Below are 15,560 nucleotides of genomic sequence, written 5' to 3' on the forward strand. Positions count from 1 at the left end.
ACTGAGATAGAAATAAAGCATTACTGATGGGTTGAATACCTTTAAACCATTTAAGTAATACAAATTAAAAATTTACACATAGGCAAAGTAGACTAATAGAAAAACAGCATGCTTACCAAAGCTGGAACAACACTCTTCACAGGAAACCCTCCAAGTGTCTCCTCATTTCCCATGACCAATAGCTGACACATTTCAATGACTGCCTGAAGCTGTTGACTCTCATCACTCGCTTGTAGTCCTTGAAGAAGCTGTTGGGCCTTAGAACCTTCAAGGGAAAAGAAGGCATTACTTTTGAACACTGAGAGCTGGAGAAATAGCTCGGAAGTTAAGAATACTATTGTTCTTCCAGAGACTTCAAATTCTATTTCTGGCAGCAATGTCAAGCAGCTCATGGCCATAAATAACTGCAACTCCAGGGAATCAACCACCTCTTCTGGCCTCCTGGGGTATTCATTCACGTATGTGTGCACAGAAACACGTAAGAACACTCACAAATACATGGGGGAAAATGTTGATCTTTTTTAAAAAATCAGATTAAAAAAACTTTGTCCAACCATGTAGAAATAAAAATATACAGAAAACTTTAAAGAAATACCCACTCTTGTAGACAGATGTTATAAAGGCAAAAAGCAAACTCAAGTCTATGCTACTTTAACACTCAAGGGAGAGTTAACTGTATCTGCTCAGCCGTAACATGACCTCAATTACTTGGTTTATGCCTTCTTACCTGAAACAAGTTAATTTTTAGCAGCAAAATCAAAAAACAGGAACTGCTTTCAAAGAAATGGATGTACTGAGTACAATTTGAGTCCAATAAAAATTTCTTAATAATAGTATCCAGGTGTCAAAGGAATGCTATGTTTCTTTAAAAATACACACCAAAGTTTAAAAGACCACAGAGAATAGAAAAAAGAAACCAAAGTTAAGACATGCAGAATAATGCATCTGAAGACATGAGGTATTTTGTATAAAAATAGACAACCTTTGTAGTACTAATTACATTTAGCTGGTGCTGGCTACTGGATTGGTTCTTTTTTTAAGCCTCAATTCCATCAGGCAAATTTATTACAGTTAAGAAAGCACTCAAAATTAAACCAATGCTAGAGGTAAAAGCTCAGTGCTACAGTGCTTTCCTACTATTTATGATTCTCAGGATTCAAACCCCAGCATGGCAAACAAATGAGCAAAACCTATAAATATGTTTTGTCTCTTCATGGATGCTTTCCTATTCAAACTATTATTTGTATATTGGGCTTTTAATCTCAGTTATCATTAAGTTTTAAAATATATAAAACCAGATACAAAAATACCTGAAAATAACTTCCAACCTATATGAAATTTACATAAGAACCAGTTTATCATACTTAATGTTCAGTGATCTTCCTGTTGGCATAACCCTCAAAAAGACTTGTGATTTGTTTTCTCTATTGCATAACTGCTGCCTATTACTTTGCAATAAATAAAAGGCCATCTGAAAACAAAATGCATAGACATGTTCAAAAGAATACAACCTCTAAATTCTAAAATAAATATTAGTTATCAGTACAGCAGGAATATCATTTGTGCTTAAATAATACATTAAGTTGAAAAAGAGTAATGAAAAAAGTAATTTCACTTAAAAAGGATGAAAAGCTGTACACCAAGTCTATCTTAACACAATCACTTCAAGAGAGAACTGGCAAATATGCCATGCAATGGGTGTCTCATAAGCACTAAACCTGGGAATCCTAAGTATAATTGAGATTGCAATTATCTAAAGCCTATGTGTTCCTAAAGAGGACTTCAGTAAAAAACAATGGCCAAACTCATAAGTACCTCTGATGTATGAAGAAATCTAATTACTAGTTCAGTGGATTTTGTGTGTAGGATTTTGTACTCTTAAACAGGTTAGGGGTTCAATGATAGACCATGTGACTAGCATAGATGATGCCATGCATTCAAACAATACCAGAAAACAAATAAAATAAAAGCAGAGCCATTATCATCCATAGCACTGTTTAAGTAGGCTACATGTACTTATCAAACCTTGGTCCAGACTAAAAGAGAGAAGTCCTTAATGCCTGGCAATTAATACATTATATAGTATGATATATAAAAAATTCAAAATACCCTTTTCCAAAACAAAAACTTAATAAGAACTATATTACTATGTACCCGACAAGTCAAATGTCAAATTTAGCAACAATAGGATAAATTACCCCTACGCAGAAATAAAGTATATGTGGGGAAAAAAGTTCCATTTTATCACAAAGATTAAAAACACCAGTTTAAGAGTAAAGGCCTGGGAAGAGGGGGGAGGAAGCTAAGTGAATGAGAAGGGAAGAAGAGGAAAAGATGCAGAGGGCATGAGGGAGCAGAAAGGTTGAATCAGCCTCAGACCAACATTCCATTAAACCCCGGAGACCAGGAGTTGGTAGGCCAACATTTTCTATTAAGAGCCAGACAATAATTATTTTAGGCTTTACAGGCCATATGATCTCCACTGTTATCAATCCAGTTGACTCTAGTATTATAGTTCAAGAGTAGATACAAAACAGTACAAAACTTATAAACATGGTTCTGATTCATTAAATCTTTATGGATAGTAAAATCTGAAATTCACTCAATTTTCAATTCTTAAAAATGTAAAAGGCATTCTTAGTTCTCATGCTACATTAAAAAGTAGCAGGAGGGGCCAGTGAGGTGGCACAGCCGAACTGAGCTAAGTCTATTATGTCTTATGACGGAGTGAGAAAATGGGCTCTTGGCAGTTTTCTTCTGACCCCCACATAAAATCCCATACAAATATTAAGAATAAAACGAAATGAAAATAAGCAGGGGCTAGAGTTGGTCTGGATCAGTAGATTGCAGAACTAACATTTTATATTTTATGACGGAAAAAAAGGGAAAGATGACAACCAAAAGTTACTTGGTCGAGCCTCTACAGCTCTCTTATACAAACTACTGGATATACATAAATGAGACAAATTCTAGGCTTACCTCATAAAAATCAGGAATACAGCGCTAAGAATTATGAAGAGGAAAAAAGAAAAGCAACACTTCTAGAACACTAACTGTGACAAATACTCTAAAAAATACAAAGAATGCTCTGGGAATATGGCTCTTTAGTATAATGCACAAGGTTCTATTCCCCCAGCAACAAAAGAAAACAAGGGGCAGGGACACTACAGAACTGCAACAGAGAAATCTGTAATAAAGAATCAATGAATTGCTTAGTACTGAAAAATGCATTATTTCAAATTAACTCAATACAAATCAAGTAGGTAACAAATGATTGTAGCAGACAACTTTAAGAAAAAGCAAACTGGTGTTGGGCACTACAGGGACAGAGGCAGGCAGACCTGATCTACAGAGTTCCACAACAGTCAGAGATACAGAGAGAAATGCTAACTAAAACAGACACAGACACAGACACAGACAGACACAGACAGAGACAGAGACAGAGACAGAGACAGAGACACACACACACACACACACACACACACACACACACACACACACACACACACTTTCGCACAGCAAAAAGAAAATCCTGCAAAAAGAAAACAGAAGTCAAAAGAAAAAATTAATGAAAGCAAACTATGGCAATTGGGGAAAAAAGCGCTGATCAAAAATGGTATACATGAGAAAATATCCCTTGAAATTTAAGGCACAATAATTTTTCAAACAAAAACATGATTATTGGTCACCCTTAACTCCTATGAAATACAGCTGGAAGAGAATCATGAAAGCAGAAATTAAGTACAATGGAAAGAATAAACATTTTTTACAATGCATCTAAAATAATTATATGTTATCAAATTTCTAAGAAATGCCTCACGCAGCCGTAATAAAGGAGGCCAGGAACTAAACCACTGCAATTTTTACACTGAATTAAAGTAAAGTATAATAAACCAAGGCTATATGTAATAATTTCTAGAGAAACCATTAAAACACATAACTGACTATTTTGTTGAATAGAAAAAGTATTAAAAAAAATACATGATTAATGTCAAAATCTAAGTTTACAATTCTCACCTTAAGTTTTGTAAAAGCCCTAAAATATGACACTGTTATACATGCAAATATATAATAAGCAAAAATACAGAGTGGTATAGCCCCCAAGTGGGGAATTAGTAGTTAACAAAAACTTTGATTACATCTGCCTTTTGATCCCACAACCTTGTTTTCATAGAAAAGAAAGCATAAAATCTCTAACAAGATGCCTAGTTTAAGACAAGGGGGAAATACAAGGTTGTAGAATTTGCCTCATTTTCTCATATTAGAAAGCAAGGGAACTATCAAAAAGACTTAGAAGGCCAAGTTCAAAGCCTGTCTGGTCTATAAAATTTACCCTAAGCCAGATAGTTAAGGCTCTGTTTCAAATATTTATTTTCCTTAGAGATTAGAAGGGTGTGGTTACACACATCTTTAATCTCATCATTTAGGATCCCTGAGTGTTGAGGACAGTCAAGCCTACTTAGTCAGGACATTCAGAAACTAAAAGAAAAAACAAAAAAAAAACAAAAAAAAAAACAAAAACAAAAAACAAAACAAAACAAAAAAACAGAAGCTGAAGCAGAACAAAGAGATTAGAAAGTAACCTCAAAATGATCCCGCAATCAAATGGGACAGTGTAAACATAAATGAAAATCACTATCTAGAATAAGTACAAATCCAATGCTTACAACTTGCTCCCAGCCAGCCAGCCAGACACACATACCAAAACAAGCAAAAGAAAAAACAAAAACAAAAAAAAAACAACAAAAACAAAAACAAAACAAAAAAACAACTCCCCTGTAATGTTAAAAACCACTATTATGAAAATTAGGCAAGTAACAGGGAAAATATTTCCCTATAGCAATCAAACAAATAAAAAGAGTCATCTTTTCATGTATTTTCACTAAATTATTTCTCAGAAATTTGACTTAAAGTACTACCATCTAGCAAGTGTCACTACCTTGAAACTTGACTTTTAATTTGGCACAGAGTATGTTAAAGAAGAATGTACAACTTTCAGTTCTCTACTTTTACTAAGTATGTACCAAGAATCAAACTCAGGTCATTAGGTACCTCTGGACAGGTAACTGGCACTGTAATCCTTAGCATAAAAACACAGTATCACTTGAGTAATCATTTTTCATTGGGGAAGTGAGTGGTAGAAGGTGTCAAATACAGGTGAGGTCTAACATGAGGAGACTAACTATAGTCCTAGCGAATTCTGAAGGCACCGCATGCACATGGTGCATATAAACACATACATGCAGGCAGGCAAAACACTCAGACATAGAAGATCAAAGTAAGTTTTAAAACAAACACAAATCTGAAATATACAAACTATTTTAAAAGAAATCTAATGCTAGATACGGAGGAATAGACATGACGTGTATTTGTGTTAAGAAATCATATAATTAAGGGTTTTAATTATGTAATATCTGGAATTTAGTTCAAACACCAGCAGGAGAATGTGAATAAAGAATAAGGCTAAGGACTGGAGAGCTATCTCAGAGTCCAAGTTCCGTTCTCAGCATCCACATCAGGCAGCTCACAACTGCCTTAATACCAGCTCTAGAGAATCTATCTCCCTTTGCAGAACTCTTAGAACACCTACACACATATGCATACACATGGATAAGCAAATGGATACATAGTATGCACACCACAAATAAATCTCTTTTATGTTTTTTTGTTTTGTTTTTCAATACAGGTTTCTCTGTGGCTTTGGAGGCTTCTCCTGGAACTCGCTCTAGGCTGGCCTCGAGATCCGACTGCCTCTGCCTCCCCAGTGCTGAGATTAAAGGAGTGCGCCACCAACGCCCAGCAACAAATAAATCTTAAAATTAAATACATACAGGGCCAGAGATGGCTTGGTAGTTAACCATACTGACTTGTATTCCAGAGGACCCATATTCAATTCCCAACACCCTCATAGTGGCTCACAACTATCTGTAACTCTAGTTCCAGAATATCTGATGTCCTCTTCTGGCACCAGATATGTGAATGGTGCACAGAGATAGATACATGCAAAAAAACCCTCAAATAATAAAAATGAATTAAGTGTGCAGCATCACACCCAGCTAGACATGGAATTGCAATGTCAACAAATTTATAAGGCCCTGACCCAACTTTCCTTGCCAATCTTCAACTTAAGGAAATAGCAAGCTAATTTTAATAAAAAGCATATTAACTGACTGCAGTTAGTTGATTCATACAAATCAATTTTGAGAACAGCAATATCTAAAACACAAACTAAAATCTTTTTAACTATGCTTGCTTATTTTTAGCTTAAGTTAAAGTACATACAGTTGCTTTCAGTATGAAGGAAATGGCTGAAGATATAAATGAAACAGTATTTGCTGAGGATTAGTAAATTCTCAACTTTAGACTGGGTTGTGTTTAATTTTTATCTCATGCCACTGCCTGTCTCTAAACTATAAAGTGGTTTCTATTCACTCAACCTTGTGGCTGGCTTACCAGGAGGTTACTCCATGACTTGGCAGATGTTATGTACCTTTTGGGTTTCATCATTTATCACTGTCCACAGTTCCCTATTGCTGGTCTGTTTTCTTAAGTATGCAAATTCAGCCCATCTCATGTATTACATATTCCTTGAGATCTACATACTGCTAGTTTTCTAACTACATTCATATTTCTATGAAATTCTCATGTCTCAAGTTTCTCTAGCCAATCTACCTTACTCTGATTTCTTTCACTGTACTAATACTATTATGTGCATTTTTAACATATTACTTGTGGCCAAGGTAGCTCCACATAGAAAGCAACTCTGCTTAAATGTATTTATGATCAGTATAATACCTGCATCTAGTACATTTTTGTACAGATTCACTAGTGACTACATATAATCCCAATACATGGGAGACACAAGGACCCAGAGTTGTATATAATAAAACCTGGGCTAGATTTTATAACTCAAATACTCTCATAGAGGAAACTTTGTGGCAGGGTATGTCACCTGAGATGTAGGGAAACAAAAACACAACTGCTTTTGGAGTTTTCTCACTAATAAACACCAGAAATGGGTTGCTGTGTTGTTTCGTTATTTTGGTTTTTATTTATTTAAAATAATTTATTTTATGTGCACTGCTTTTGGCCTGCATATATGTCTGTGTGAGGGTACCAGATCTTGAAGTTACAAACAGTTGTGAGCTGTCATGTGCGTGCTGGGAATTGAACCCAGGTGCTCTGGAAGAGCAGTCATTACTCTCAACCTCTGAGCCATCTCTCCAGTCTGATGTTTTTTGTTTGTTTGGTGGGGGGAAGGGGCATACCAGAGGAAAGATTCGGATTTTAAAATTACACAGAACACAATGCTTTTTCATTTTTTGGTTGAAACAGAGTTTCTCGGTGTTGCCTTAGCTGTCCTAGAACTCACTCAGTGATTTGCCTGCTTCTGCCTCACGATTGCTGGGATTATCCGTATGTGCCACCATGCCCAGCTTATAATGAAGTGTATTAAATATAAAATAAATTAAAATTAAAATAAGGCTTAGCAAATAAAGATGCTTGCTATACAAGCCTGGTAACCTGAGATCCATCCTTGGAACCTATACAAAGCTAGAGAGGACCAACTCCTAAGTAGCCCTCAGACCTCCACGTACTTGTCCTCACACTAGCACCCACACAAATCATACATATATGCCAACTCTGACACACACTAATACCACACCTCTAAGATTTTATTTAAAAACTTGATGCCATACATTAGTCAACAAACAAGTTATGAGGTTATAAAAAAAGATTAAATATTAAGTCAAAGGCTATTTTTACTGGGCTTTTAACTATACAAGACTATAAATAGTCACTGTTATGTCAACTATATATGTAAGATCTAGGTTATAATTAATCTGATAGGAGTCTGGTGAGAAGTAATGCTGCTGAGCAATCGCTCCTGTCAGGTTCGTGTTAACACTGTCTTACTGGATAAATTTTCTATTACCAGAAAAAGATTCAGATAAAAAATAAATTGAAACTATGTAATCAGATGACATAACTATGATTCTTTTCTACAGTTAAATTTTAATTTTTTCTATAAAAGTCTGATTCTTATTATGACAATTGAGCAGTTAAAAATAGAAGTACAGAAAGAAATCTAAAAGATGCTAAATTATACACCAACAAGTAACTAAAAGAATAATAACACTTACTAGTTATTCACAGACTTCAAGAGAGGAAATATTTTAAAGTATTCACTTACTAGCTCCACTTCCAATTGTTCTATGGAAAAGCTGGGACATCCGAGGACCAAGAGGACCAAACAGGTGAGGAGGAAGACCTCTGGCCTCTAACAGGGCTAAAGGAAAAAGAGGGCAGGGGAGTCATTGAGTTGATTTAAAACAACTGATCTTACCTAAAAATGTCAAGGAACTGATTTGTCTCACACAACTGAGTTATAATTCAATGTCACTTTCCACTCTGAATTTTTAAAAGAAACTACATTAAATTTCTAAGATCTCAGCCATACATAAATTTAGTTTCTACAAATTAAAGCACCCCATGCCATCTTCAAATACGTTAAAGTTTTGGGGAGAATTTAAAACACATCCTGATAAAAACTATGTAAGAAAACTGTAAAATAACTTTAGCTAAGTCATGTATTCAGAGCCCTTGCCTTGTTTTCCCATTAACATTACTTCCCAGAGAGATTTTGGTAAACCTGTCCAAAAACATGAAAATCATAACAACATTTTTACCAGTTAACAAAGAAAAGCTGTGTTTTTAAGTGTTATAATGGGGAAAATTTTAAAAACTTCTCTCAGGAACTGTAAAGCAATGTGAAACGGACACAATGTCTCATATAAGCTTTATGTTGGAAATATATCAAAAATCCATCATCTGAGATATAAGATATATATAACCTACCTATTCATACATGAAACAAACATAATACAAGATTGTGTTTTAAAGGACCTAACAACATTTTTTTAAAAAATGACTAGTTTACAAAAGATCATAGGACTAGGGGAAAACCCACCCTAGTAATTTAATGTTATTAAGATATGAGAGTATAACAACATATTGAGGTGCTTCGTAATTTATTACTAAAGCCAATTACACACATAATCATGTGAAGAAAGTTTTTGAAAAACTATGAGGTTTTGCTTGGTTAAACAGTAAAAATGAAGACGCAGACCGGTCATCTCTGAACCCAAAGCATCATGTTGTCATAAAACACTTTTTCCTAGAGGTGCAGGAATACCTAGAATTGCTAGACAATACTCAAGTGAATATGTATGAAGCAACTTCAAGAATAGGAGGATGTGCAGCCTGTGAAAATCATTTCTTGCAAAGTCAATAGCTGTCTTTACCTTGTAATCGTCCCATCTCAGAATCATCCGATTCACTCTCCCCAGAGGTGGTCATGCCAACAGCCCCTGCAACAGAACTAGAGGCTTGGGGAGAGGGGGAAGGTAAGGATTAGGAGGAGCATTTAATCTTGTATGTCTGGCTTATGTTAAAGAAAAACCAAAGATTACAGACTATAATAAATTAAATGTGTCTTCCTATGCACTCAGCCATTCTATATTCCCTTTCACAAAATATATGAGAAAAAAGAAAGCTCAGCTACTTTATATAAACACAAGCATAAGCTTTCAATCTTCAAGCCCTTGAAACTGCTTTCTTCTGGATTCTGCTGCCATCCATCAGTCAAATCGGGCTCTAAATGATATTTCAGAAATGTAAATAATTGTTTATCTGTTTTCTCTAATTACAAGAATATGAAAAGATTATACATACTCTTCCTTTTGGAATGGGACAATGTGAGACATACACATGAGTGCAAAGAATTGAAGTATGAAAAAGAGAGAACCTAAGAGGCAAAAAATTAAAGTAGAATGAAGTAGAAGGATTCTATTACAGAAAACATCTATAAACCAAATCAAAAACAAAACCAGTTTACATTAACAGCAGCAGATATTATGAATCTGACCAAAGGAGAAATGCTATTCTTAGAGGAATTACTAGTCATCTGCTAAATCATTAACTTACTCAGCTTCAAAAACAGGATTGATCTACTTATGACTACATCATTAATAATACCATCAGCCTGCTTACTGGATGACAGTATGCAAGGCAAGAAAACAGAGGTTTATGACTGACATAAATTGATAGTACTTCTGAAACAGTACATGGTGGCAAGCTCATCACCAGCATATGAGACAGACAGACAGAAGGACAGACGGACTACGGACACACACACACACTCTCTTCCCTCCCCTCCCTCCATAAAACAGTTTAAAAGATGCCAACATGCTAGTTACCAACTAATTCCACATTTTAAAAATTCTTTAACTTCATTGGATTTTTTAATTCTTAAAAATATCTGTTAGAAAAAAAGCTAACAGTGACCCAAAGCCCGAATCTAGTCCATTAGTATTTTAATATAAGTGATGAGAACACAGCTGTAAGAACACAGCTGTCTGGCTGTTGCTTTCATATTACAATCCCAATGTTAACAATTTCACAGTTAAGAATAAAGCCTTTAATATTAATACAGATGATAAAAGGACTAAACAAACTACACTATACAAAGCTACTTATGAGGAAGCATTAAAATGCTTATATGCTGAATTGTCAACATGTTTCCATACAACTACCCAAAGATCCTTCATGCAGAGGCAAAAAATGAAGCTTTTTGACTTCAAGTGCTCATGCCACATAGCAATCAGGCTCTAACTCAAAGAGCCAGACTTTATTCCTACACTCTGAACAATGCTACTTAAACATACTACTCAGCCAGAAATTTTAGTTCAGTTATAGTCATTGTACCAAGTCCTATAAACAAATAGTAATGTTTTAGGTACTAATATAAGACCAAGTCTGTTCCTGTGGCTTTTTTTTATATATGTGTGGAAAGCAAACAAAATTAAACGTAAAATGCCCAAGAATCTATAATCAATAAAAGATGTCTATATTTCTAATAAATTTCATAATAAACACATCAAATTACATTTCTGCAAAGATATTAACCAAGAAATACAACTTTTGAAACACATTTATGAGGCCTGTTCAGTAACAGAGTGCCTGCCTTGTATAAGCCAGGCATAGGTCCAATTCTCAGTAACAGTAATAGACCAAAAGGATGTTATGATTCTGTTAGAGTGGAACCTTTAATGTCAGCACTCAGAAGGCAGAGGCAAGCAGATCTCTGAGTTTGAGGCCAGCCTGGTCTACTAAGCAAGTTCCAAGACAGGACCCAAAACTACACAGAGAAACCCCATCTCAACAATAAAATATAAAAATAAAATAAAATAAAATAAAAATAAAGAAAACTTTATGATGACAGGTTTAAAACTTATACACATTTCAACTGCTTAAAAAGGAGGGATAACATTAGAAGACTTACAGAAGAATTTTTATTTGGCAGAAACTGCTACATGCTTTGTGTAGGTAAACTTTACATAAGACAAAAAAAAAAGCAGCTTTAAAAAAAAAAAATAACAACAAAAACTACGGTCTCCATCATTGGGTATAGTAGTCCTAGCATAATTTGTAGCACTAAACAAAAGTAATCAGGAAAAGAAAGCATTAAAAACTGGGTGCTTCCAAGTGGTGGTGGTGCAGGTCTTTAATTCTAACATTCAGGAAGCAGAGACAGGAATATCTCTGTGAGTTCAAGGCCAGCTAGTTAAAAAGAGAAATCGTGTTTCAAAATAAATAAATAGCCCAGCGCTTGGGGCCTGGGGGGGAAGGGGAGGTTGGCAAAAAAAAAAAAAAGATCTCTGAGTTCAACCTGGACTACTTGAGCAAGTTCCAGGACATCCTCCAAAGCTACAGAGAAAACCTATCTGGAAAAGAAAAAGGAAGGGAAAGGGAAAAGGAAAAGGAAAAGGAAAAGGAGGAGAAGGAAAAGGAGAGGGGAGAGGAGAGGGGAAGGAGAAGGGGAGAGGAGAGGGGAAGGAGGAGGGGAAAGAAGAGAGGGGAGGGGAGGGGAAAGAGGGGAGGGGAGGGAACGGAGGGGAGAGGAGAGGAGGAGAGGAGAGGAGAAGGGGAGGAGAGGAGAGGGGAGGAGAGGAGAGGAGAAGGAGAGGAGAAGGAGAGGAGAGGAGAAGGGGAGGAGAGGAGAGGGGAGGAGAGGAGAGGAGAAGGAGAGGAGAAGGAGAGGAGAGGAGAAGGGGAGGAGAGGAGAGGGGAGGAGAGGAGAGGAGAAGGAGAGGAGAAGGAGAGGAGAGGAGAAGGGGAGGAGAGGAGAGGGGAGGAGAGGAGAGGAGAAGGAGAGGAGAAGGAGAGGAGAGGAGAAGGGGAGGAGAGGAGAGGGGAGGAGAGGAGAGGAGAAGGAGAGGAGAAGGAGAGGAGAGGAGAAGGGGAGGAGAGGAGAGGGGAGGAGAGGAGAGGAGAAGGAGAGGAGAAGGAGAGGAGAGGAGAAGGGGAGGAGAGGAGAGGGGAGGAGAGGAGAGGAGAAGGAGAGGAGAAGGAGAGGAGAGGAGAAGGGGAGGAGAGGAGAGGGGAGGAGAGGAGAGGAGAAGGAGAGGAGAAGGAGAGGAGAGGAGAAGGGGAGGAGAGGAGAGGGGAGGAGAGGAGAGGAGAAGGAGAGGAGAAGGAGAGGAGAGGAGAAGGGGAGGAGAGGAGAGGGGAGGAGAGGAGAGGAGAAGGAGAGGAGAAGGAGAGGAGAGGAGAAGGGGAGGAGAGGAGAGGGGAGGAGAGGAGAGGAGAAGGAGAGGAGAAGGAGAGGAGAGGAGAAGGGGAGGAGAGGAGAGGGGAGGAGAGGAGAGGAGAAGGAGAGGAGAAGGAGAGGAGAGGAGAAGGGGAGGAGAGGAGAGGGGAGGAGAGGAGAGGAGAAGGAGAGGAGAAGGAGAGGAGAGGAGAAGGGGAGGAGAGGAGAGGGGAGGAGAGGAGAGGAGAAGGAGAGGAGAAGGAGAGGAGAGGAGAAGGGGAGGAGAGGAGAGGGGAGGAGAGGAGAGGAGAAGGAGAGGAGAAGGAGAGGAGAGGAGAAGGGGAGGAGAGGAGAGGGGAGGAGAGGAGAGGAGAAGGAGAGGAGAAGGAGAGGAGAGGAGAAGGGGAGGAGAGGAGAGGGGAGGAGAGGAGAGGAGAAGGAGAGGAGAAGGAGAGGAGAGGAGAAGGGGAGGAGAGGAGAGGGGAGGAGAGGAGAGGAGAAGGAGAGGAGAAGGAGAGGAGAGGAGAAGGGGAGGAGAGGAGAGGGGAGGAGAGGAGAGGAGAAGGAGAGGAGAAGGAGAGGAGAGGAGAAGGGGAGGAGAGGAGAGGGGAGGAGAGGAGAGGAGAAGGAGAGGAGAAGGAGAGGAGAGGAGAAGGGGAGGAGAGGAGAGGGGAGGAGAGGAGAGGAGAAGGAGAGGAGAAGGAGAGGAGAGGAGAAGGAGAGGGAGGGGAAGGGAGAGGAGAGGAGGGAGAGCGGGAGGGAAGGGGAGAGGAGAGGAGAGGACGAAGGGAGAGTGAAGAGGAGAGGAGAGGGAGAGGGAAGGGTAGAGGAGATGGAGAGCGGGGAAGGGAGAGGCAGAGGAGAGGGAAGTGAGAGGAGAGGAGAGGGGAAAGGGAGAGAGAGGAGAGGGGAGGAGTAGGGAGGCGGCAAGGGAGAGGAGAAGGGAGAGGAGAGGGGAGGGGAAGGGCGAGGGGGAGGGGAGGGGAAGGGAGGGGAGGGAGGGGAGGGGAGGGAGGGGAGGAGAGGGAGGGAGGGGGAGGGACCAGGGGGGAGAGGGAGAGGAGAGGAAGAGGAGAGAGAGGAGAGGAGAGGAGAGGAGAGGAGAGGAGAGGAGAGGAGAGGAACAGGCTGCTGGGTATGGTAGCTTATACCTCTAGTACTCTCACACTTAGGAGAGAAAACAAGGAGAGCTCTGTGAGTTGAAAGCCAAAGTGACCACCAAGGCCAGACAGTTACATAGTAAGTGAGAAACTGTCTTCTGTTATCTTTATTTTTATATACGTTTAACTTCAAAAAAAAAGTACAAAAATATGTAACACCCAATTCCACTATTTGGTGAAGAAGGGAGTTTTCCTGCCTTAAGATATCAAGGATAGAACAGAGGAAAGTAATAACTAGACATGAGGATAGATGCTTTCTAAGATATGACCCTGACTACTTCTTGAAGTTATGAGAAGTCTTGATATAAAAAGTGAATGCCAGAACACTATTTTTCCTTCCCATTTTACTATCCTGGAAAAAAGTCTACCAACTACAGAACTACTGTGCAAGAGACAGACATCAAAAAGTAGGTGAAATCACAAATGTGTCCTTTGTGCTAAATTTGTTTGTATTTTACACAGAGAAAATGAAGTACATTTTCCCAGAACTATTATACTGAAAACCAGAGTAATCTCTGCTATCCATAAAAGATCCACCCCAAAGCTTACTAAAACTCAATGTTTCTCTATCAGTCAACACTCATGTGCATTTTTTATCAGAAAGGAAGGAGAGGCTCTATCACACTGATATCAAATATGAATGACAATAAAACACACAACATTCCCTTGAAGCATTTATCCTCTTACATAATGTATCAAAGGACCAAATCCAACTGCCTTTTTCCTTTCTAATCTTCAAATGTATCCATATGAATTAAACTCTTCTAACCCTAGGGAGAGTACACAGCTGTACTGTGCACTTGGTTTTTAAGACCTGGATTGAAGCATCATACATCTTAGAACTCTGGAAAGCTTAACCAATGTGTGCCTCAATTTTCCCTCATTTATAAAATGGCAGTAACAGAACTCACACCTCAGCAGGTTGTTTTAAATAGTCAATGGGATATGTGGGAAATGTTTAAAACCCCATCTGCAGAGTCAACAGGTATTGTAGTCATAATTACTGTAATAGTCAACTCTAACAATATATTGAGAATTGGCCACATCCATATTCTGACTCAAAATAAATAATGAAAAGCTAGGAAGTGATATACAACGGGGGGGAAGTATTCCATGGTAACATATATGGTAATTCTGTTCCCTCCCTTTTTTTTTTAATCTTACTTGGGAATAAGAAAATAAATTTGTAAGAAAAGAAGTGTCTTAGAGCTAAGAAGTGTCAGTCTACCTGCAGCTCCTTGGGGAGCTTCATCTGTCCTGGCAGCTGAGGAATTCACTGTCTCCTGATTGCTTTCAGGGTCTGCCATTTTCTCTTGCCGCCGGGCCTCAGCTGCTCCTCTCTTGCCCAGGCCAGAGCCTCGCCGACTGCAACAGAGAAATGTCATCACAGTCAGTATCAGCCAGGGCTAAAAAGAAAGACCCTGTGTCTCATTTTCTAAAAAAAAAAAAAAATAATAAGTTAAATTCTTTCCTTTTGTCATCATTAATCACTGCAGGTGATCAAAACTGAAAACTGACTAGCTTACTGTCTTAGTGAAGAATCAAATGCCATTCAAATATCTGACCGTTAAAGTCTGAAATGAAATAAATCAGTCTGAAAATCAGTGACCCATTACTGGTATTACTGCATTTCCTAGAAGAAACAACATTTAAAAGAGGACAAGTTGATATTTGCCTACTAAATAAATACCAAACGATGGTGGTACTTACCTTTAACCCCATCAGGGCTACATAGTGAGATCTTGTCTCAAAAAAAGGAATGCAGATTTAGTCCCTAGCACCCACATGATTGTTCAAAATGGTTCACA

General features: G+C 38.5%; 1 protein-coding gene across 23 annotated transcripts in view; it reads right to left on the reverse strand.

Moving 5' to 3' along the window:
• Nucleotides 1-15,560, reverse strand: part of Trip12 (thyroid hormone receptor interactor 12) — a 118,031-nt gene that overhangs the window by 48,504 nt on the left and 53,967 nt on the right. For all 23 annotated transcript variants that reach the window (XM_027397401.2, XM_027397402.2, XM_027397399.2 and 20 more), the window contains 4 exons: nt 14,981-15,117; nt 9,306-9,389; nt 8,195-8,290; nt 117-265 (listed from right to left, as the gene is read on the reverse strand). In XM_027397401.2, coding sequence (XP_027253202.1) covers nt 117-265; nt 8,195-8,290; nt 9,306-9,389; nt 14,981-15,117 — 466 coding nt within the window. The remainder of the gene's footprint in view (nt 1-116; nt 266-8,194; nt 8,291-9,305; nt 9,390-14,980; nt 15,118-15,560) is intronic.

This window comes from Cricetulus griseus, chromosome 2, assembly GCF_003668045.3.
Source record: "Cricetulus griseus strain 17A/GY chromosome 2, alternate assembly CriGri-PICRH-1.0, whole genome shotgun sequence".
Lineage (NCBI taxonomy): Eukaryota > Metazoa > Chordata > Mammalia > Rodentia > Cricetidae > Cricetulus > Cricetulus griseus.